The 25027-nt window shown below is 36.7% G+C and overlaps 1 protein-coding gene across 1 annotated transcript in view; it reads left to right on the forward strand.

Annotated features, from left to right (window-relative positions):
- The window catches only part of artn (artemin), a gene marked incomplete at both ends in the record, with an annotated part of 27157 nt that extends 2235 nt beyond the window's left edge, over nt 1-24922 (forward strand). The window contains 3 exons of the mRNA XM_084426237.1: nt 16654-16715; nt 17264-17441; nt 24498-24922. Coding sequence (XP_084282363.1) covers nt 16654-16715; nt 17264-17441; nt 24498-24922 — 665 coding nt within the window. The remainder of the gene's footprint in view (nt 1-16653; nt 16716-17263; nt 17442-24497) is intronic.
- Nucleotides 24923-25027: the final 105 nt, after the last annotated feature.

Here is a 25027-nt window from a genome sequence, read left to right on the forward strand (position 1 = left end):
CCTCGAGGATTTCTCTTTCCGCTGCTGCTTTACGGCCTGTATTTGAATCAAGGTTTTGTAGTGATATTACCCTCGCATTTCATTCACAGCCGGTGATGAACTACATGTTGTTGATTTGTGGTTTTATTAACATTATTAGTGGTGTTTGCTAAGAGACTTGCTCATATTTTGACACAATACCGTTCAGAAGTTTGTTTTTGAAAGGAGTCTTTTATGCTGACTGAGGCTAAACAGCAAATCAGTAATATTGTGAAATATTACAAATTAAAATAACTGTTTTCTTTGTGAATATATTGTAAAATGTAATTTATTTCTGTAATCAAAGCTGAATTTTCAGCATCATTACTCCAGTCTTCAGTGTCACATGATCCTTCAGAAATCATTCTAATATGATGATTTGCTGCTCAAGAAACTTTTTTATTTTATTTTTTTTTTATTTTTTTTTTACCATTATATGATTATTATATTCTTATTATATCTTACTGACTCAAAACTTTTGAATGGTATTGTGTACTTTGTTCAATCCAAGGATATTAGTTAACTAAAACTAAAACCATTAAAAAAAAAATCTTTTTATCCTCAAACTAACTGAAATAAAATAAGAGATTAGTTTACTGCCAAGGCAATATATCGTTTAACCTGATATACTAAAATAACTGAAACTAAACTAAAAATAAAATCTATATAGACATATTTAAAAGAAAAAAAAGAATGAAAATGACAGACACACACAAAAAAACACTACTAAAACTTCACCTAAAATTAAAATGAAACCAGAAAATATAAAAATAAAAAATATTCAAAATATGAATAAATACTATAATAGTATCTGAATTATACTAAAACAACACTGGATCAAACCCAAGAGAAAAATAAGTCTAAGTATTAAACTTTGGCGTGTAATTGGTCCTCCAGCATTTGTGATTCCTCAAGTCGTGTGTGTTGTTGAGTAGAGGTGTGCTGTTCCTCAAAAGCATCGTAAGCCGTCGTGTTGACACCAGTAGTCTCTCAATGCGATCAACTTAATAGTAACTCACTATATAGTCAGGCTTAGATTTCCCAGCTTGACCTGAACCACAGGAGTCTGATCCTGAAGCCCTGGACCGAAGTGACCACCCAGTTCTCTTCCTCATCCAGAGTCCAGGAGGTCAACGAGTGATGATCGCAGACCCGTTCCTCACAATAGACATCAGAGCCGATCTCAGTGGGACATCAGGACACACATGAAGGAGAGAGGGACTCGGGGCAAAGGTCAGGCTCTGGGGTCACCAACATAGACAGTTTAGACACTGTCTTAAATGCCACCCTTAAATGTAATTTTGCATTGTGATGTCTTCCCACAGGTCCTGCGCATCATTGAGATGGGAACGGGAGCGGAGAGCTCTTTCCAGGTACTAGACCTCATCGAGACACGGAAAAATGTTTTATTGGGGTTCTATATAGAACCCTAGGGATTTTGACTCAATTTTAAAGAACCCCTTAAAACCAGAAATGTTCTATACACTGGGTTAAAAACAACCATTTCTGGGTTATTTGGCAACCCAGCGCTGGGTTAATACTGGACAGAACGCATGCTGGGTTATTGTGACCAAGTGAATTGGGTTTTATATATTGATTAACCCATTTGCTGGGTTGTTTTTTGACAGTGCTGGGTCAGTCAACCTGATATTGAAGGTTTTTCATTTTAAATAATACAAATAAAATAGGACAGGAGCAGTTCATATTCAAGTCAGTCTTTTACAAACGTTTTAGGACGTGACAGGAGCAGCAATGGGAATCTGTGGAAAGAAACCTGATATCAGTCGGCTGTTCCAGTTCATTAAATGACAATCTTATCATAATATTCTTATATATTCATGTTTGAAAAGTTACATCAAAAAACAGTTGACAAATGTATCCAGTTTTAAATGGTTTGGCACGTTGGGTTACATTGACCCAGCGCTGGGGGGTTCATCATTTGTATTTACGTTAAAAATGACCCAGCAGCTGGTTAAAAATATTACACATAACCCAATAAAATAACCCAACAGGCTGAACCTAGCATGAAAAAAATGACTGCAAAAATACTTTCATGTTTAATGGGTTTAGCTAAATCCATAAAATGATCCCATGATGGGAACCACTAAAAGTTTCTATATATATGAAGCGCCTGACGGAACCCTTTACGATTCCGTATAGAACCTTTTCTTCTAAGAGTGCAGTGTGCGTTAGATTGATGGCGCTGGTCAACAAATGCAATTTCATACTGGCTCAGACGCTGCATATTTCATAGGTTATTTATTTCCCCAGCCATTTATTAATGTAAATTATTCTTTCATTGCCCTGATTAAATATCAGGTCACAAGAGTAAAAAGAGTGTAAAATTCTGGCTCCTAATGTTGGCACACTTTGTCAAAATATACCCAATCTAAGGACTTTCTTGTGGAAAAACAGCACGCTTTTTGCTTTAATTAGTTTGATGTTATCCAGACTAGAGTTTTTTTTTTTTTTAGGAGAACTTTGTGTAGCCGGAATAGTGCAAACATGCAGTCTGGCTTCCTGAGCGAACTCCATCACATCTGTCTGAACGCAGGTCAGCTTGGGCTCTGTGATCACACTACGGGGACACAGTTTCCCTCACACTGTAAGATGTTACAAGCAAAGTGCTTTGTTTTCGCAGCTGAAGAACGTATCCCCGAATATATATCACTTTGACAGAAGCCGACTGGAGTTAAACGAGTATCGAAATAAAACCGTATTCGTCATTAGTCGGTTTTCACGGCCTGCTTTATTGTTAGAGACAGCGCTTGGGAAAAATGCGGTGTGAAATGTACTTTGTTGCATTTTAGCAGCTGCTTTTCATTCAAAGCGACTTGAGTTACTGCGTTTGATTATCGCTTAAGTTATTCAATTCAATTCACATTTATTTGTATAGCGCTTTTCACTATACACATCATTTCAAAGCAGAGTCCACATTACAATGTATGCCTTAATTAACAAGTATAAATGTCTTTGCATTACATATCAATATCAAACCGAGTTACATTTATTTAAAAGAATGATAGCGCCAAACTCTTCATGCGAACCATTTCTAGAAAAGAAGTTTGTTAGCTGTACTGTTCAACATGTACATTTGTATGTATTGATTCTGAGCGAACTTGAAGAGAAATGACTTCATACATTCACTAAAAATCACAAATAAAGCAAATATTATGAAGAAAGGTGAAGATCCTGCAGCACAAATGACATACTTTGTCATGTACACTTCTCATCAAACTCATCAAAATAAAATAAGTTGAGCAATTTTCAAAAAATGTATGATATACAAGATTCAACTCAATTCAAGCTATTAAGTAATTTAAGTTGAAATAACTTAAACATCCAAGTCGATTATACAGCAACTTAAATAATATATACAGTATTGTATAATAATAGTATATATATATATATATTATAAACCAGGTTGACAATTTACATAATATACACACTGAATAATACAATAAACCAACAAAATTAGAGAGGAAATATAATACATGAATGAATTAAAAATTGATAAATGACAATTTACATAAGCACTGTGAAAAACTACTGCACATGTACATAACAAAACAAGTGCCAGATAGTGTGTGTGTGTGTGTGTGTGTGTGTGTGGGGGGGGGGGGTGTGAGGGCAGGGTTTGTCGCTTTAGTCCGAGCAGGTGGGCTCTTTCTTGTTTGCTTAAAGCTGAGGGTGTGTGTGTGTGTGTGTGTGTGTGTGTGTGTGTGTGTGGTGGTGTGGGAGAGATCAAAATGTCCCCACAAAGATGGCAATATCCAAAATCCTTGTCCTTGTGTGGACATGTTTGTTCCCTATGATGAAAACAGCCTATAATCATACAGAATAATGTTTTTTTGAAAATGTAAAAATGCAGAAAGTTTTCTGTGGTGTGTGTGTGTGTGTGTGTGTGTGTGTGTGTGTGTGTGTGTGTGTGTGTGTGTGTGTGTGTGTGTGTGTGTGTTTGTGTGTGTGCGCAGTGCAGCGGAGGACACAATGTGTCCATCTTAAGAATGTGTCTGTGTCTGTCTTGTCTCTAGGGTTCTGACAGTCTCCTAGTCTGAAATTGTTGGCGACGACGTTCTTCTGGTAATAATAGTTGTGCCGGTTCAGTCGTGGAGATTTGAATGTTCTTACTTTCTGGACACATCTAAAACGTGTGTTAGATTCCCTATAGCAACCTCTCAGAAGACAATAACAACCACATCATCCTGGCATCATGGTGGGAGTTTTACATGGGCCGACAGCACACATTTAATGCTTGTTATTCACAGAGCAAAGACTTTATCCAAAGCAATCTATTATGCATTTGTACTAAAAGGACATTTGCCCAGATTAGAGTTTAAGTCTCTTTGTGCCAGCTTTAGTGGTTCATAAATCGCCTCTTCCACGGTTTGAACCTGCAGCCTCTGGATTAGCAGCCGTCCAGATCTGTAACCACTAAGTTTACACCCTGCCACGGGTTTTCCAGGGAGACATCAGGTCAAGCTCCACCTGCACTGCCCGTGGAAGGCATTTTAATCCTCTTTCTCTGTCTGTTTCAGATGGCATGGGCATTTGCTTCACACACACAAACACACACACACACACACACCGTCTGAGAGCAGCTCAAAATCCTTGAGCTGCGGCCGATCTTGATAAACTCAGCCGTACTGAAATCCCGCCTCTGTATTGTGGGAAAGTGTTGTTTGCTATTGCTAACCTGTCAGTTATTCTATTAATCAGAAATCTGGTGTTGATATCTAGCGTGCTGATTTCTGTTCGAGCCGTGAAGTGACGCGATCACAGACAAGAATGCAGTTTCTGATTGAGCCAGAAAGTCGTACAGTGTTTGGTATTTCACTTTGGTCTCATTATTGTTTATTTAATATATCAATGATTTTAATGTTCTCTTGGTCCTTAAATAGAGCACTGCCCATTGGCTGCGTATCTTACATGCCAAATTGAAACATACATTATTTATTTATTGAAAGTGAATGGAGGTGAAACTTAAGAGCTTTATGCAATCTTAATCCTTATAGGACTGTAGTATAACTATTACATGCACTAATTACTATTACTTGGTAATTTTATTATATATTTTTAATGAATTTCCCCTTGTTTGTAAAGCACTCTGAGCTACAATCTAGTGTGATTGTGTATTAATGGTTAGCTAAAGCAAGCATCACTAGGCTATTAGTATTTCACATATTTGGGGTTAGTGTTTTGAACAAAAATAAAGCAAAGTATTGAAATGTGGCACATAAGGACAAAATAGACTTACACATATAAAAAATTGAAAATGGGTTCAGGATTTTATATCAGAATTGTGGGTTTGTTGTTTTGACCATTACCTAGATCAGTAACTCTATGCATAGAAATGTACACTCTTAAAAATGAAGGTTCCAAAAGAGGTTCTAAAAAGAACCATTTTTTAGTGTGAAGAATTGAACATTCTAAAAATCTTAAGCACCTTTTCACTATAAATAACCGTTCGTGCGATGGAAAGTTTCCATAGGTTCCTATGGAACCATAAATGCCCAAAACAAACCTTGATTTTTAAGACTGTACTGGGAAACTCACATTTTCTTCTGACATTTAAAAAATGTTTTTATATTATATTATCAAGTAAACTAGGGTGTTTGATAGTGGAGGCTGTGGTGAGAGAAATGCTGATCTCTGAATCCTGCAGTGTATCTCGAGGAGCAGGTGAGTGAGCGCGTTACCTGAGCTTTCCTCTTTCCCTCCATTACAGCTCATTAAAATAAACGAAGATTTTTTTCTTTCTTTTTTTTTAATTCAAGAAAAAAATTACAATAGTGCAAACACGCATCTCTTAGAAATCTAGAACATTTCCAACAATGTACATACTATAATCAACGAAGAGTTTTCCAGCGCAAGAGATGGACTTCCGACGTAGGCAGCCAATCGACCAATCAGAACGCTCCCATTATAATCTGCGGCGCGCGACGCGCTCGCTTGCGCTACAGCTTCGTGGATTATCAAGGGATCGCTGGAGTTTGTCGCGTCGCGTCGCGTCGCTCGCTTGTAGAGTATCATGTGATAGGGGCTGGAATTTGACACCTCAGGGGTTGAAAACTCTCATGTGTTTATGGGACTTGATTTTGGCACTGGCTCCTGCGTTTAGAGTAGAGAGCGTCTCTCGTGAGGAACTGTCCTGGACGTGGACGCGTCCGTTCTCGCGTTTTAGACGCATCCGTGTCAGTCAAAACTACCCTAGTTTCTGGTCGCTCTGGACAGTTTTATGTGAAAAACGTGGATGTTCAGAATTATGCATCATCACTACAAGGAGAGGTCGAGAGGAAACATTTTAAGGAATACTTTTTCATTATCTGTGGATTATTTTCACTTATCAGTTTCTTAATTTATTTCACTCAAGTCCATGACAGGAGAGGTCGATCAGGACAGAAACGGTAGGTTTATATATTTCTTTTCTTTTTCTTTTCTTATCTTTATTATTTAATTTGAATCATGTTATAGTAGAGCATATTGGTATAAAATTCGCATCTTGGAACAATTGTATTAGCATAATGACTACATTTATATTATATTTACATTAATTGTATTTAAATAACAATTTGTCTATATTTATATTATATACATTTATGTTGGCAGAATCTTTCTTAGGCTACTTTCTAATTGTGGCCCTTATCAGATAAAATGCATGTCATTTGACCTTTGTCCGATATATATTTATTTATATGAAAATCTAATAAACTCACTTATGTAATTTCTTGCTTTTGTGTTGCTGATCCCCAAACGCATAAGATTCAGAAATAATATTTCACCACAGAGTATTCGATTCAATTTTTTTTTTAATGTCTCATTTTTCACTGTAAATATAACGTGTAACTTTTTAAAAAAATAATCAAATGTAACAATTTTCCCTTTCCCTTTTAATATTTCCTTTTTAAAACCACATCAGTTATTCTTGGATCTGTTGAAAGGTAGTTGATCCCAGAAAATTAAAGCAAAATAAAAGCTGCTTAACTGCTCAATCTCATACTAACATGTTGAAAATGTTCCTCAGAATACTTCATTAAGTGTATTCCTGTGCTTATTTGACAAGCTTCTTCTCTGCGGACTGATCTGATGATTGATTATGGGACTGACAGTGAAAGAGCTGTTTTCCTGTCTGGAAGGGATGAAATCCGGGAGAATCCCAGGACTGTTTTCTCATTTCTCAGTCTTATATTTGACTATGAAGATGATCTTCTTAGCTATACTGTAATTACAAACTCTCAGTTGTAAGATCTATATGAATGTGATGTCACTTCTGGTCCAGGTGCATTGATTGTTTTCCATTTTTACATGTTCTGCTGGAACAAATGAACACCAAACCAGCCTTGTAAGTATCTTTGTAAAAGATTTTGATAGGAATGCGCAGAGATTCTTACAGAACCAGTCCCATATGGAGCTTCCCACAGTATATTCCACCCATCTGGATGAGTGTTTGTTGAGCAGGTAATATTGCATTTCAGTATCAGATCGCAAACACTTCCAAATTGACTGCAGGCTACTCCCTGGTATCCTGTAATCCTCGGATCAAAATTATTCATTTATTTGTATGTTGGCAAGGTTTTATGTGACTAAGGCAATTCCTTTCTGTTATATCATGGTGAGAGTAGCAATGCTGAGTCACTGGTTTGCTCTCTTTTTAAGATGCACAGATGATGTGCTTCATGATGATGATGTGCTTTATACGCTGATCGAGTTTGGTGGAACCCCTGTGTTATCATAGGTGGGTCTCTTTAGTTATGATCTGCAATGCATTCATGAGGAAATGTCTTTAGCGTGCTCCGTTGATAAATTGGGTGTGCTGACACTTAACGCTCAAGTGCCTGAATCACACCTGCTTTAAGAGACACTAATGCAAGCACCCAGCCCTTTCAGTGTTACTGTCTGCTGAAAGCTGCAATACCGCTTAATCACTTCTAAACTGTCTGTTTTTTGGAGAACTGCTCACCAGGAATGGAGTTTCCACCGAGACACTGTTTACTTTAATACTGTGTTAGTGGCTCATATAGTGGCTCTCAACTGCTTTTGCTCCAGGAACCAAATTTGACTTTTTTTGTTTGTTTTTTTGTTGAAAAATGAACCAAGATGTCCTTAAAATCCAATATTGAGTTATAATAATGAATTAATATAGTTGATTATTTTATAACTTTTATAAAATAGCTTTAAATAATAATAATAATAAATTAAATAGTTAATATAGTATAAAATAATTCAAATATATATAATTATAATTTATATATAAAATTATAATAAATTATATAATAAAATAAAATATAAAAAAATTGTCCATATTAATAATGTGCTAAATGCAGAGTTTGATTGGACAGCTAAAGAAACTGAGACAGTGTTTTCTCCTCCTTTTTTTAAAGCTAAAAAAAATATTTTGATGTGCGGTTTCTGCAGGCACTTCTTATATATAACCGTTTAGCGGTTCCCATCATTGGGAATTTTATGGACTTAGTTTTAATGAATTAATGTAGTTTTGATTCATTTTTTATTGTAATTAAAATTTATGAATTAAGCAGCTTTTAAACATATTTTATCACCAGAACAATTTAAATAACCCATTAAACATGAAAGTATTTAAGACATTTCACCTTTAGAACCTTTCTAGCATAATTATTATAATTTTTTTAAATAGAGGCAAGATACCTAGAGTTCTATATAGAACCTCTGAACTTTTTTTTTTTTCCTAAGAGTGATACAATTATATAGTTAAATGCATTTTTCTTTAGTTTCACATTTTGCACCCATAGATTTAACCATGCAAACTGTTGGTGTTTGAATAGCTCAGGTGTGTTTTCAGTGTCAGGTGTGTTTTCAGTTTTCGACTACATAGCAAGCGTAGGTTTCGTGACTCTGAGAGCATGGAAACGGGGCAGAATATGAGTGTCAGGCGATCACACGGGACACAGGAGTGCTGTGGTGTTAGGAAGAGTTATGGGCCGCGGTCACCGTGTGGCAGTCCACCGCTGGATAATTTATTACAGGCTCCACTAATGAACAGCCTATAGTTGTGCAATAATGAGAAACACCTTATCCGGGGTCAGAGCAGGGCAGAGGGACACTATGGGGCAGATTCTTACATAAAGTTCAATACTGTAGTTTTGTGTAGCCTAGTCTGGTGCACGATATACAGACATGAAGAGACGTCTGACTGATGGGTGCGTTTGTTTAGGTTTATGTGGGGGGAAAAGTAATAGACCATGATGGAGAAATTAACACAGAAATTAACTGCACAGCAGAAGACAAACACAGAAAACACCAAAAGAAAATGTTTATAGACTTTGTGATCAAAAATGATGTCCATCTAAAGTTTTTGCTCATTATCAATTTACAGTTGCTACTAATTCGCCTTGAACAAAACCCATTAAGACTGTACGCTACTAACCTGGAAAAGGTTGGCAGTTCGGTGATTAATTCATCCTCAAAACCTTGTAAACATGACTTGGTTTCCAGGAGGACTTATAAAAGAAACCTGCGTGTCCTTCAGTTCCTCCCAGAAGTCAGATAAAGTAATGCTAGAGCTTTTCCAGGTTTGTGTGATGCAACAGACACTAATGTGAAGAGGCCAATGTGAACGCAATGGCATTAAACACTCCTAGTGCATTCTGACTGGGATTTTCTCCAAATAAAATGCATCAAATTATTCATTGCATAAAATGCATATTTTTTTTTTATTTTTTTTATTGGTTGTCAGTATTAATATACAATGGATTCTCAACTGCTTTGAATTTGCTTTCTCAGTCATTAATTTCTTTCTAAAAAAAATATATATCCATCATTATATCTTCATCCTTCGGATGAGACGTTAAACCGAGGTCCTGACTCTCTGTGGTCATTAAAAATCCCATGGCACTTCTCGTAAAGAGTAGGGGTGTAACCCCGGTGTCCTGGCCACATTCCCTCCATGGCCTCCTAATAATCCCCATCCACTGAATTGGCTCTATTACTCTCTCTCCTCTCCACCTATAGCTGTGTGTGTGTGTGTGTGTGTGTGTGTGTGTGTGTGTGTGTGTGTGTGTGTGTGTGTGTGTGTGTGTGTGTGTGTGTGTGTGTGTGTGTGTGTGTGTGTGTGTGAGTGAGCGCACTGGCGCCGTCGTACTGTGGCTGCTATCGCATCATCCCAGTGGATGCTCACACTGGTGGTGGATGAGGAGAGATCCCCTGATATGATTGTAAAGCGCTCTGGGTGTATAGTAGTATATGAAAGCGCTATATAAATGCCTCATTCATTCATCCAAATGAGACTGCAGTTATTGTTTGTTTTGGACAACAAAATCCTTTATTTATCCTTTATCTTTCTCTCCTGAGAAAAATCCCTCAGTTATCTCACATGTAGGGTTTCAGACAGGAACTCAGATTTTAACTTAACACCAGTCATAATACTCATCAAAGTCTTCCAAGACCAAATTATCTAAGCTGCGTATATATTAATAATATTTGTAACTCTATACTCTTTAAATCAACTATTGACTCATTTATGTATTTCTCCTAATTTGAAGAAAATAAAAAATGGATACTTTCATTTAACTCAGCATGAATTAATTGTTACATCTATATAGTTATTTTCTCAGCATTTAAAGTTACAAAGATAAAGTGGGTGAGCAGTCGAGAGCTTCAGACTGATAGAAACAGAGGTTGCATAGTCTTTTCTTCCCATTGTGTGTGTCGTATACCCGAGTGAAACGGGTTCTCGAACAAGAACAAATGTGGGCGGGGCTTGATTTTGTCTGTGAGGAATTGATTGGATTTGTTGTGGTTTGCTATTGGCTGTTCTCATGTGAGTGACAGGTTGCCCCGCCCTCGTCATCAGAGAAGAGAAGAGATGATGCAAGAGGCAGGGGAAGTTATTAAAGATTACGAGGCACAATAATGATGTGCACAGATAAATCATTTAGGTTCAACTTTATTTTAAGGTGTCATTGTTACAGTGTATTTATATATTTAAGTGCTGAGTAATATTAATGAACTACATGCACTGTAAAAAATTTCTAACCCTCCCAAATCAAAAATTTCAAGTGACCGATAACATCTAAATTTTTCAATTGGCCCAAGTGAAATTCTGTAAATTATAAAATTAAATTTACAGAATTTCACTTGGGCCAATTGAAAAATTTTGATGTTATCGGTCACTTGAAATTTTTGATTTGGGAGGGTTAGAAATTTTTTACAGTGTGTACTTACTATAGGGTTAGGATTTGGTTGAGGGTTAGTTGCATGTAATTATTACTATGGTAAGTACATGTAACAAGGACACTGTAAAATAAAGTGTTACCATCATTTCTACCATAAAAAGCAAAATTTGTGACTTTAACGTATACTGAACTATGAAAGAGCAACATTTTATTGCAGTAAAATGTTCCTCTGGATAAGCTTTGAACCAATGTGCTGTGAACAGTGCCACAGTTTGTGCTTGTATGCAGAGTGAAAATGCATCGGGTTCAGTCAGCAAACTCAGCCATGTGGAATGTTCTGTATGTCATCTGGGTAAATAATACAAACACTTGTCAGAATACATCTCTTTCTCCCCTTCTCTGTCTGTCCTGTCACTTCAGTTGAGCTCTCAATATCAGTCTTCATCATTCCCAATAACACACGTTACCCACCCCAGTTTTCTCCTCTGGCTCCCATTTCTCCAACTGACAGCTTGGACCCCACAGAGAATGAACACACACTGCTGAGAAGTGTATCTGATTTGTTTCACACACACACACACACACATGCTGGATTTTATTATTTGCAAAATGTTATTGATTCATCATGTGAGCGAGCAGGTTCATTTATCTTAATGGAGCGGACAGATGTGTGTATCTGTATACACAAGGAGATGAGAGCTGGATGTGTGTGTGTGGACATCTGGTTCTCCACTGTCACGCTCACACAGAAGTTTCTCAGTAGAAAATCCAAACAGACGCCTCTTCATTTACAGAAACTGAAACGTGTTTAAATTCTGTCAAAACTGTCTTTCCAGAGCAGCTCATCTCTCTTAGTTCACAGACGGGCTTGTATAAAATGTACATCTCTGATCATCTCTCTGTCTGTCTTATTCACGATACTTCTGAGGACAGCTGACGCCGTGATGCAAGGCCATTGCTATGCGGCCGATGCTAGCTCATTCTGGGAGGTTGCTAGGGTGTTCGGGGCAGTTGCTAGGTGGTTGGTGCAAGTGAAAAGAGTTCATCCTCGAGTTTTTGTGATATTCTGGTCTCTATGCCTTTGGGTCTCTTCTCCAAGCTACAGTAAGTCTAAGCGTTTTTTTATGTTTATTTTAAGGCGAAATTTACACATATAGATTTTTTTGAACCCTCAACAAATTGCACAGTTTGAAAGTTTCTGAATGTCTGAAGCACAAACAGTGCAAGAAGTCGCTTCTGCTCACCAAGGTTGAATTTATTTGATCAGAAACACAGTGATATTGTGAAATATTATTACAAATTAAAATAACTACTTTCTATTTCAGTATATTTTAAAGTGTAATTTATTCCTGTGATCAAAGCTGAATTTTCAGCATCGTTACTCCAGTCTTCAGTGTCACGTGATCCTTCAGAAATCATTCTGATATGATGATTTGCTGATCAAGAAACATTTCTGATGATTATCAATGTTGAAAACAGTCATATTTTTCTGGAAACCATGATCATTTTTTCTTCAGGATTCTTTGAAGATTAGAAAGTGAACAGCATTTAAAGTGAATCTTTTGTATCTTTTGTAACATTATAAATGTCTTCACTGTAACCTTTTGGTCAATTTAATGTATCCTTGCTGAATAAAAGTATTAATTTCTTTGCAAAGAAAAAAAAAAATGGTTGTGTATTTGTTCAAGATTTGCCTTTGGTTTTACATGTTACAAAATTAATACACCTGCTCCTTTACTTTAATGTCATGTTACTCCTTTACTTCCATGTTCTATTTTTCCTGGGAAGTGGGAAATTCCTAGTTCCGAGTTGGAACTTTTAACTGAAGTCAAGTCAGAGTTCCGAGTGGGAGACTCGGGAAAACCACAACAATCCCGACTTCAGAACGCAGTAAAGCTGCTCCGTGCATCAACCGTAGTAAAACAGTGGTAATATATTGTTTATTAGCACTTGTGTTTATCTGTGTCTCAATAGACTCAGTGATGCACACAGTCCTATCCAACCTCTAATTGTGGACATTTTGCATTATCTGTGCAAAATACTGCTTTTCATGTGTTTGTATTATAAAAGAGCAAGCACAACAAAGGTTTGCAATCTTAGTTTTCTGACCTGTGTACAGGAATGCGGTTAACTCAGGTGTGATGTCATTTCCAGCACCGAACATTGGTCCTCCGAGATAAATTATTGTTCCAGTCATTTCTATTGGAGGAATCTGATTGGTTGGCACGTGCAGCTCAGTGTGTCTGTTTGAAACCAGACACTATCATATCAGTTTCACAGTCTGTCTTTGTGCATGTTCTGTTTGATGTATGCCAGGAGGATGTTGACTTAGGTTTCTTATCTTTTTAAAAAGACTCCTGTGTCATCAACATTGAGCCACATCAAAACCCTTATTGGTTTACTGCATGTTTTGACAACCGTCCGCAGTGATGAATGATGTTCTTTCTTAATTTGAAGTTAAAGGAAGTTGCTCAACGGTGAATCATCTCAAACTTATTTACATCTTTCGATCGGGTGTAGGCGTGTGTGTGTTTGTGATTTGCTGCTTTGTCACAAATGTTTAGTTGTTGACCTTTCTTTTCTCTCCTCGGGTCATGAATTTTAAAAGATAGATAGATAGATAGATAGATAGATAGATAGATGCATACATACATACATACATACATACATACATGCATGCATGCATAATGCATACATAACATACACACATACATACATGACATACACACATATATACATGCATACATACACATACATACATTACATGCATACATAAATGCATGCATACATACGTTACGGACATACATATACACACGTGCATACATACATAAATACATTTATATACATACATGCACACATACATACATAAATACATTACATACAGTACATACATACCTATGACCTTCTTAGACCTAAACAGTGGCCCCAGAAACTATTTGGACTCTGACTTGACACTTAAAAAGGTCTGAATGTCAATGCATTTGATGATAAAGGGTAAAAACAAGTGTCTGCATCAAATACTGCGGGACTAATGCCTCTTTTCTTCATTGTTTTCGTGCAGTCTTTAAATCAGGTGGTGTTTTTAGTGGATGTATGAAGTCAGCAGGTGGAGAGAATCACAATAACTATAGACATGTTTATGCTTCACAAACTCAAAGTGACAAAATACTCGTTGTCTTCATTTTTTAAGTACTAGATCTATTTTTTTTAATCTTTAAATCCTTTAAAACATCAGCTCAACCGGTGGCGTGACATTGGGGCAGGATTATCTATTTGGTTATTTGGTGACATCAGTGTGCAGACATTACACACTTCAGCTTTAATTGTTGTATATGCTTGTAGTTTATAATTGAAGAGCTGCAGTGAGTGCTTTATATCTTCTTCTAACTTTTGTGTCACTCACTGAACCTGCTAAACTGTGTCAGTGCACACAACAGCTTGCAGCCTTCGGGTTATTCATAGCAGAAGAGTGCTGTAAAACAGATATTTAAGGCTGCGGATAAAACGTCTCTCTAGGTCAGCTCTGAATTGTGTTGTTTAATCGTTTAATAGCAGCCACCTTTAAATGTGTGCAGTTTCAGTGCAGCAGGAGAGAGCAGTTCACTGTCTGCATGTTTATACATGTTGTCAAGGAAACGCTCTAAGCGATGTGATTAATGATGCTATAATGTGAATTTAGGTGGAATGCATGCAGACATGGTGCTGCACATTCAAGTGGTTTCCACGGCATTGCCAGGTGTACTGGGTAGTAGCTAGGGTGATGCTAGACCGTTGCTAAGGTGGTCTGTGTGGTTGCTAGGGTGTTGCTAGGTGAAAATTGTCCTATCGCTTAGTTAAGGAGTTTTCAGGAATTCCAAGGGCGTCAGCATAGAGCGTCTGCAGAACATTTCAGGGAAAAGAAAGTGTAAAAAATGTTTAATGCGTGTATAAGCAGATTATTAATTATTTTTATTTTTTTTACTTTAGTAAAATGACTTAATAAATGTCTTTATTGTACACACTATTTAAAAAAAAAGAATATATATATATACATACAATATATGGGTAACACTTTATTTTAAGGTGACAGTTACACGTTACTACATGTAGTTACTGTAGTCATAACAGTAAATTATGCATAATTACATGCAAATAACCCTAATTCTAACTGTAACCCTATAGTATACATGTAGTTAAGTAATATTTCTTAGTACTTAAAATACTTATTAGAGTAAGTACAATGTAACTATGTCACCTAAAGGGTTACACTTTATTTTGAGGTGTATATATTGAAGTACTGTGTAATATTAATTAACTACATGTGCTTACTATAGGGTAATGGTTAGGATTAGGGTTTGGTTGAGGGTTAGTTGCATGTAATTATGCATAATTTACTGTTATTACTATGGTCAGTACATGTAACATATGTAACAAGGACACTGTAAAATAAAGTGTAACCAAAATATTTATCAAAGTTGTTCTTTGCAAAGGGATCATCATATTTGATTTTTTTTTTTTTTAAGTAAAAAAAAAAAAGTCCTGGATAAGTAGAAAAGTAATTTCTAAAGTCTCCACATTAGGCTACATAATTTGATGAATGTCCATAGCACAAAATTAGCAACTATATATCTATTTATAATATAATCTGATTGATATTATTTTTGCATCTATGCCTTTAGCAGTGGACAATTTAACAATAGAAAATCGCTAAATTCAATTTTGTGTCATATTAACCCTCTGGTACACGTGTCATTTTTTTAAATTTCAATGAAATGACTACTATATTTTAGTCTGAAAATGTTTGTTTTTTGGGGGGGGGATTTTATGGCACTAAATTATATTTATGCAGTAGTTATAATCCATTTCTTCACTTTTTGAGCATGGACCTGAAAATGAAATTTCCAAGTTAAACTGCGGTAAATCTTGAATGTTTTGGTGCACAGGCGTAAGTTTGGTCTCATTTTAAAGACGACACTTGGCAGATTATTACTGAAGAGAAAAAAGGTTTTAAAAAACAATTATTGTTAAATTTTAAAATTTTAAATGAAATATATATTCTCCAAAACACATTTTACTCTAAAACTGTGATAAAAATCAAAAGCCATCAATCTAAACAAGCCATGTTCCCAATTTTAGGTTGATCTCTCCAAAAATTAGCTTTCAGTAAGATTTTGTTTGGGAGCAGTGCCAAGCGTTTCCAATAGATGAAATCAGTCTCCCATTTTTGACCGCGAACAATACAAGTGTACTGATTCATCATTCATTCATTCATTCAGTCTGTCAAATACGCTGCTGTTTTTGGATAGCTCTTACACAGCTCTTTTCTCTACAAGCAGTGTTTACAGAGATCCTTCCACCAATGAAATAATATTCAGAAATGCAGAGTTGAACATTCATGTTGGCTGTAAAGAACTGTTTCTTTAAGAACTACTACTTTAGTGCCGGTGTATTTTCATGCATATAAAAAAAAAAAATATATATATATATCTTTTCTTTTGCTTTCTAGATGGCAAAGGGTGGAGAAGTCCGGAGCATTGCGTGGCCCGATGTCACCTGAGAAACTGGAAGGTGAGCATTCCTCAAATCATTAAATATGTAATAAATAAACACACACTTTGATGCTGTCTGACATAACATCTCAATCCCTGTTTGGTCTTGCTGTACTACATTAACAAGCGTGTCAGGAGCGTGTCAGCTGGGAGTAGTTTGTGTGTCAAACGCGGTCCATTTTCACTCCAGCTTATCGGATCTCTTCGGCCAGACACTCCACAGACACTCATTCATTAAATTCATCCTGAAATATTTACTCGTCGGGATCCACGACGGTGTTGGGTGTTACTTAAGTAATTAAAGAGTCTGAAGTGTTGTCTGTTTTAGATCTGCTGTTCTTCAGGTTTGGGGGTGGGAAGCGTATCCATGTGAATAAGCCGATCGGACATCACGGATCAGTTTACTCAGGGTTTATATAACACAGAGGAGTACTGGACAGGTTGCGACAGCGTGGGGAGATTAACCTACTAGCGATTATTTCTTGTTTTTGTACGTGTTATTGGCTTTCTTTCAGTTCATACGAGCTGTGCCAGTTTTGATGCTGACTTCATCTGTTGTTCCTGTAGGTGATGCTGCTGGTGTTCGTGTGTTTTCTGGGTCTGGTTGATGGACATTTCCTGCAGAAGGAGACAGAAGAACCCCGTCCTAGCAAGCCGAGAACCTCTTCAAACCGTCCAGAACGTCCCGGCCTGCAGAAAGACCTGGATGAGAGGCAGAGCAGAGCACCATGGGCCGCACTGCACGGTTAGTACACCATAGATAGACAGTGAGAAACCGGGGCTAGTTGTCACGCTTTCTACTTAAAGGATTAGTTCACTTAAAAATGTCAATTCTGTCATCATTTACTCACCCTCAAGTCGTTTCAAACCTGTATGAGTTTCTTTCTTCTGCTGAACACAAAGGAAGATATTTTGAGGAATGTCAGTAATCAAACAGTTGATGGACCCCATTGACTTAATAGTATTTTTTTCCTACTATGGAAGTCAATGGGGGTCCATCAACTGTTTGGTTACAGACATTCTTCACAATATCTTCCTTTGTGTTCAGCAGAAGAAAGAAACTCATACAGGTTTGAAACGACTTGAGGGTGAGTAAATAATGACAGAATTTACATTTTTAAGTGAACTATTATATATACAGGGTTTGAAATGAACACCTGTAACGCTGTCAAATCACTAGCCAATTTGGCGTGTTATTATGTTTACTCACTTTGCTGGGGAAGTTCGTGTAAGCCAAATCTGCGTGGATTTAGCGCAAATACTCATCGTGAGTCATCGTGATCTATTAAATACAGCGTATTGCGCAGAATCTGTGCATTTCTGGCTTACTTGAACACAGACGTCACTAAGCAACACATAACGGCGCGCTTGTTCACTTGCATTGCAGCAATAGCGAAGATTAAAAAAATCATTTGGTTAACAGAAAAGACATTGCTATTTTCCAACATCCTACATGTTCTTTACATCATCCTACATGTTTCTCCACCTAAAACACATGTTTGGTAAAAAAAAAAAGAGATGAGAATAAATGAGGAAAGGAGGAGATTGCTGGATGGCAGGATTTTGTTTTAATAAGAAATGAATGTATGAAAATATATAAAAGCTGTGACGTAGTTAATCTGGTTAATTTCTTCTTTTTTTTGGCTAGTAGAAGTAGTAGAAAAATTTTGTAGCCAAATTGGCTGGTGGGTTAAAATTTCAAACCCTGATTATATATATATATTAAGTGGTAATCTTGCCCTTGGGCAAAAATATATAATGTGTAATAATTACAAATATATGATGATACTGATAAATGCAAAAAGTCACATTATTTTTATTTACATTTATGCATTTAGCCAATGCTTTTAGCCACAGATACTTATATTATATTGTTATAGCGACTTATTTATTAACTTTTTCCCCACCAGCGTTTTTTAAATAGTTTTCAGCCATTGCCAGCATTTTTGATCATTTTCACAAAAGTTTCATTGCCCCCAGAATATTTTGTTGTATGAATATCTGAACATGCAATATATCAAGAGAAAGAACAGAACCTCTGCTTTTAAACAAAAAGCATTTTATATATATATAAGCATGTTTTATTCTAGATTCATGCATTCCTTTTTTTTTATCAACACTTGCATGTGGCTAAATTTAATTTAAAAAAGCACAATAAAAAATAAAATAAAATAAAGTATTTCTGTCAAAGACTATTGGATCGGATTCAGAACGATGATCAAAACACAGATGTAGTAGATCGAGTCCATCAACACCCTTTATAGTCCTATATCTCATCCTGGGTCGACATTTCATTCAGTACCATTAGGCGGTTTTGATTTATATGCTGTTTAATGTTGATGATCATGTTATTTTACGAAACATCGCTTGTCTCGGCTTTCTTCTTCGCGTGTCATTGCGCCCCCTACCGTATAACAGTGAAAACGTGGAAAGCTGGAAATTTCCGTCAATGGCTCGGAAAGAGTTAAAGATATAATGGAGGATTTTTTACTTCCGGGTGGATCACCTATACTATTGGTCCTCCTAATTGTCAATCATTCTGGTGAATCAATCAAACTTATTCAAAAAGTGGAGAGGGCGGGTCTTATCTAAAATTCGGAAAGATCCTCCACTGTACCTTTAATATTCATAACGAACAATGCCAGGTTTACTTACTAGTTCTCATGCGATAGTTTTTATTGCAGTTAGATCGATACTATTACTGAACATTGCCTTTTAAACCAAAGGACAGAATTCACAAATATGATCCTAATTTAGGAGCATTTTAAAGGACAGAATTTAACACACAAAACACTGTTAGAGAAAACAAACATAAGTAATGAACAGAATGAACTTGAATGTACAAGCCTCATCCACCTTTGAAGTTGTTGCAAAGCCTGTTATTAAAATCGGAGACTTTTGGTCCGTATCCACAGTAAAATTAAGCCATCAACTACACTTGGTGATAGATGTGAGCAATTTCAAAATTAAACGTTGTCACGAAGTGTGTAGGCTGATTCTCTAAAGCTCGTGGATGTTGCACTGATCATAGATCAGTCTTAATAAATGTTTCATTTTACTACCAACTTTGTCTCAGATGCTTCTCTTAAAATTCCTTGGGAGAAATAGAAATAGTCACGAATGAGTCAATAGTTGGCATGCAGTAAGTGTATAGATCTATAAAATGAATGTGTATAGCAGATTATTCAGCATTTGATGAGAAATGTTTGTGTTCATATTCAGATCTCTGACTTTATCTCTTATTGCTGGCTAGGAAAAACAACTGAGATTTCTTTTGTGCCTTTACTGTCGTATGGGAAGCCGTCTCGATTAGGCCGGTCTGAGAAGGCTTGTTCTGTTTCATGTCTTCTCAGGCTTCTTACCGAGTTACTATTACATTGTCTGTCTAACCTGTCCGAGGACTGAATCCTTTGGGAAGTCTGGTTTACACTTTCTGTTGTCTGTAACACTTGGGTCAGTCTCACGAAACCTGATCACACTTCATCCCAAATTCAAAAGAAAAAGAAACTCCTAGTTTATTTCACTGCATTGTAATTTATAGATGAAGAAATAAAAAATAGATTTCACTGCATTGTGATTTATAGACGAATAAATAAAAAATAGATTAATATTTTGAATACAATAAGAAGTTCTTTGCATTACAGTAATGAGAATTTGGAGATGAAACGTGCTTAAATGTGATAATAATGACACAATATCTATGTGTCTTATCATAAATAGGCTTCATTTTCTTTATGCAAAATGTGATTTCTTCTTTAATTTTGGGTGAAATGTGACATGGAAATGTTTATGTACACTGAAACATTTAATTTCGATGGACCACTTTAGACATTCTACTAACTATGAGTAACTTTGCAACTACTTGTCAACTTATTCTACTAACCCGTACCCGAACCTAACAGTCTAATGCTTTAATGAGAGTTGCAAAGTTACTTCTAGTTAATAGAATGTCAAAAGTAGACCATTGAAATGAAGTGTAACCATGTACACCTTTCCTGCATTCCTACAGAAAATCTTTGATGTTCTCCTAATCCTGTGACCCTAACCCTAACGGCTCACACCTTGCTTAAAGGCGAATTCCTTGCAAATTATTGTATATTTGTTTGTTTTCTTATGTCCGGGGGTGGGGGGATCTGTGCCATAATAATGCAGAAACATGAGTGGAATGCAAACTTACCGTGAGTGTCTCTTGTGAGGACATGCTCTACACATACAGACCTAAATGAGATTGCCTGTTTTCTCTTTAATGAGCTCAAAGGATCTTCTGACAATTGATGCTGACATGTCCATGCTAACATGAAGACATTGTTTTGTGCAATGTGATAAACATGATCAACATTGGTTGAGCCACAAGTTGACATGTTGGGCAAACAAACAGAGCAATGTTTTTATAGGGTCACAGTGTTTACAGTGAGGAACTCAACCGTGATATTGTCCATTTCTCAGCCACTGAATTAGACCTTATTCCCCAACACCGGCTCTCAGTGGATGCTGACTGGACACTAAAATACACAAAAAAGCTCAAATTGTCTCTTCTGCTCACCAAGGCTGCATCTATTTGATCAAAAATATGGTAAAACAGTAATATTGTGAAATATTAATATTAATATTTCTATGTGAATATACATATTAAAATGTAATTTATTCCTGTGATCAAAGCTGAATTTTCAGCATCATTACTCCAGTCTTCAGTGTCACATGATCCTTCAGAAATCATTCTGATATGATGATTTGAAGAAACATTTCTGATTATTATCAATGTTGAAAACAGGATTCATTTCAGGATGCTTTGATGTATAGAAAGTTCAAAAGAACAGCATTTATTTAAAATAGAAATCTTTTGTAACATTATAAATGTCTTCACTGTCACTTTTGATAATAAAAGTATAACAATTTTTTTTTTTTTTTTACATCTATTTAATGACCCTAAACTTTTGAACAGTAGTGTAGAATTTTCTTTGGACATTTGTAATATTTAAATGGACATTTAACTAATGATTGGATAAGCATTATAAACACTCAACATAAATGAACTTAAATGAGATTTATGAATGTCAACTGTATAGTAAAATTCCATCAAATTGAACTGATTTCATATCAAATATCAAATTATGAATTAAGATTTTTAAATTAGTAAAAAAGAAAAAGAAAAAAAAAGCTTAATAAAACATTTATTTTTACATTTAAACTTACGAATATGAATCGCATTAACTGAAATGGTCCATTCCCTTGTTCCATTATGATTTATACAAAATGTCTTATTCAATTTGATGGAATTTTACTTTACAATTGAAATTCGTAAATCTTAAAAATGGACTTAAATATTTGTTTGGAGTGTAATATTAGTTAAGGTGTAAACAGGGCGTAAGATGCGTTTTGGTCGATCGGATCACATGTAGACGAGGGAGACACATTCCCGTTTACACCTGGTGTTTTAATCCGTCTCTGTTGTCCACTTTCAACCACTTCTGTCCTGATTTCTTTAAGGAGAGGGACTATGGGCGGGTAAATTAATGTTTTTTTTTCCAGATATTTTGATCTAATGGACAAAGTAAACTCACGCAATTTACATATGAATGCGACCGGAGACGACGGAAAAACATACAGAGAGCATCAGCTTTAGTTTCTGCTCTGACACACACAAGACCAGCCGAATGCTGTGAGTGTGTGTTAGACATCAGGAATGGTGAGAGAACATTGTGCTTGGTACATTTTTCATCTTCAAGCCAAACTTGGATCTTCAGCCGAAAAAGTTTAAATCCCGTCTGGCTAGAGCTCTTCCCATAATGTTTATGCTTTACTTCAGTAGACGGAGAGTAGACGGTCTTTTGTGGCTGTTTGAACACATTCGACCACATGAGCGTTTACACTACGAAAGCAATCCGGTCGAATGTGTTTGCAACTCCCTCTGGAAGTGGTCGAAAGTGGACAAGCTCAAAATATTTTAGACCCCGTTTACACCTGTACTTAGCGTCGTCCACTTGTGATCCGATCGACCAAAACACATCTTAATAACAGGCGTAAACAGAGCCTAAGAAAACCTCAAGTCTCAAGTAGTAGAGACATTTTCTGTCTAATTTACTTGGGATAAGAGAAAGTATTTTAATATCGCAAAAATGACACACTTCACCTTTAAGAGGGAGGATTATTTCTTTGAGACACACAGATGTTGTATTTTATGTGTTTTCACACCCAGTGCATTTGACATGTTTTCCCCAGCTCATGCATGCAATAGCATAATCTCAGCACTCTCTCTCTTATCAATTTTGTGTTCCACTTTAAATAATCCAAAGCTCCTCTGTGCAGGTTTTGACACAGCAAATTGCTCCCTAAGAAGCTAATTACGGCAATCTTCGCCTGGAGAAAGTTTGAATCGTATTCTAAGGTTCTCCTAATCTTTAAACAAAACTCTATAAACATGATGTGGCATGTCGTGGGATGTTTTCAATCCTGCATGAGTTACAGTACAACAATAGTCCAGAGCAGTGTCAGTAACAGCAGGAGGAATTTCACACTGTACGGTGATCTCGCTGGAGAGACGTGCGCCGTTACACAATCAGCTGTTGAGGTGTGAACCAGGGCAACTAGTGTTATCACCTTTTCAAATGCCAGGGTTACATTACAGTGGGCGGATATGCCTTGCGCTGCCAGGAATGGAGACTATTTTAATGCATCAGAGACACGTGCCAGAAGCTGTATTCTCTGGAGAAATAGTACACCTGAAAATCATTTACTCATGCCAGTGTCATTCCAAACCTGGATGACTTCTATCTTCTGTTGAACACAAGATGTTTTTTTTTTGTGAGTGTGTGTGTGTGTGTGTGTGCGTGTGTGTGTGTGTGCGTGTGCGTGTGCGTGTGCGTGTGCGTGTGTGTGTGTGTGTGTGTGTGTGTGTGTGTGTGTGTGTGTGTGTGTGTGTGTGTGTGTGTGTGTAAAAGAAAAGCCTAGTCACTGTGGTCCATATAATGAATGAGGACAGGTGCTGTCAAGTTGACAAAAAACATTCAAAGTATCATAAAGGTATGGGGTCAATGCAAACTTAATGCATTTGCAAGTGTATTTGATAATAGAACAGGAGCAGAAATGCATTGAAACCCATTATGTCAAACCCATTATGTTGCCATTAGATTAGGTTTTATGTAAATTACATCAAACATCATTGGCTCTTGTGTATATAGTGACCAAATGTTACTTCCATTCAACTGGTTGAGTGAATGATTCGATTACTCATTCATAAAGACCGTTACTTGTTTAGTTCCTGAATGAATCAGCATTTTTTTAATGATTTGAATGATTCATGTCACCTATTGCACTTAAAAAAAAAAAAAAAATCAGTATTTAAGTTGAGAAAACTAAAAAAATTGAGTTGACCATTTTGAGTGAACTCAAACTAAATGGCCTAATATTTGACTTTATTTAATTCTTGATGTAATGCCAACTTTTTCTACATTTGATAAGTTAAATCAACCTGCAAAATGAAAGTTGCAGAAAGAGCCAAACAGTCATGTTGGACTGTTATATTAGCACTCAGCTGCTCGACCAATCAGATTCAAGTACCAGAACTAAGTCTTGCATAGTTAATGATATTTTCAATGGTCCTTTTTTTTTTTTTTTTTTTTTTTTTACTGAGTAGACCTAATTTAGCAGGCAAAATATTCTAATAATGACATTTTGTGTCACCCATGAAGAAAGAAATACATACGGGTTTGTAACTAAATAAGTAATGATGACAGATTCTTCATGTTTGGTCACACATGCTGTGGTTAGTTCTACTATTAGCTTGTGCTTTCTGTCTCCTCAGACCCGTCGCTGGCCGAAGAAGGTGAGGGTCATCGAGTCCGCTGGCAATCCTCCTCTACGAACTCCTCCAGTTCACGGAAATCTCCTAAAAACCGCAAGGAACGTCGCAACCGCGCGCGAGGCCGGAGCAACCAGGACTGTCGTTTGGAGAAGAAGGAGATGAAGGTGCGTGATCTGGGCCTCGGTTACGACTCAGACGAGATCGTGATGTTTAAGTACTGCGTGGGGACATGCATGAGCGCCCGTAAGAACTACGACCTGGCCCTGAAAGTGCTCACGGATAACGGCAGCGTTTCAGGCCGTAAAGTGAGCACTCACCCCTGCTGCAGACCGACGCGCTTCGAGACCGTCTCTTTCATGGACGCCCAGACCAGCTGGCAAACCATCAAATGGCTTTCAGCCGCCAACTGTAGCTGTGTGGGATGAGAAGCCGAGGAAACACAGCCGGTAAAGTCAATCCAAAGCTCCGGTGTAGAAAGAGAGGGAATTCCGGTGCAAGGAATCGGTGATGCACGAGCGCTTCAGCTGTGC

This window comes from Rutilus rutilus (genome assembly GCF_951802725.1).
Source record: "Rutilus rutilus genome assembly, chromosome: 12".
Classification (NCBI taxonomy): domain Eukaryota; kingdom Metazoa; phylum Chordata; class Actinopteri; order Cypriniformes; family Leuciscidae; genus Rutilus; species Rutilus rutilus.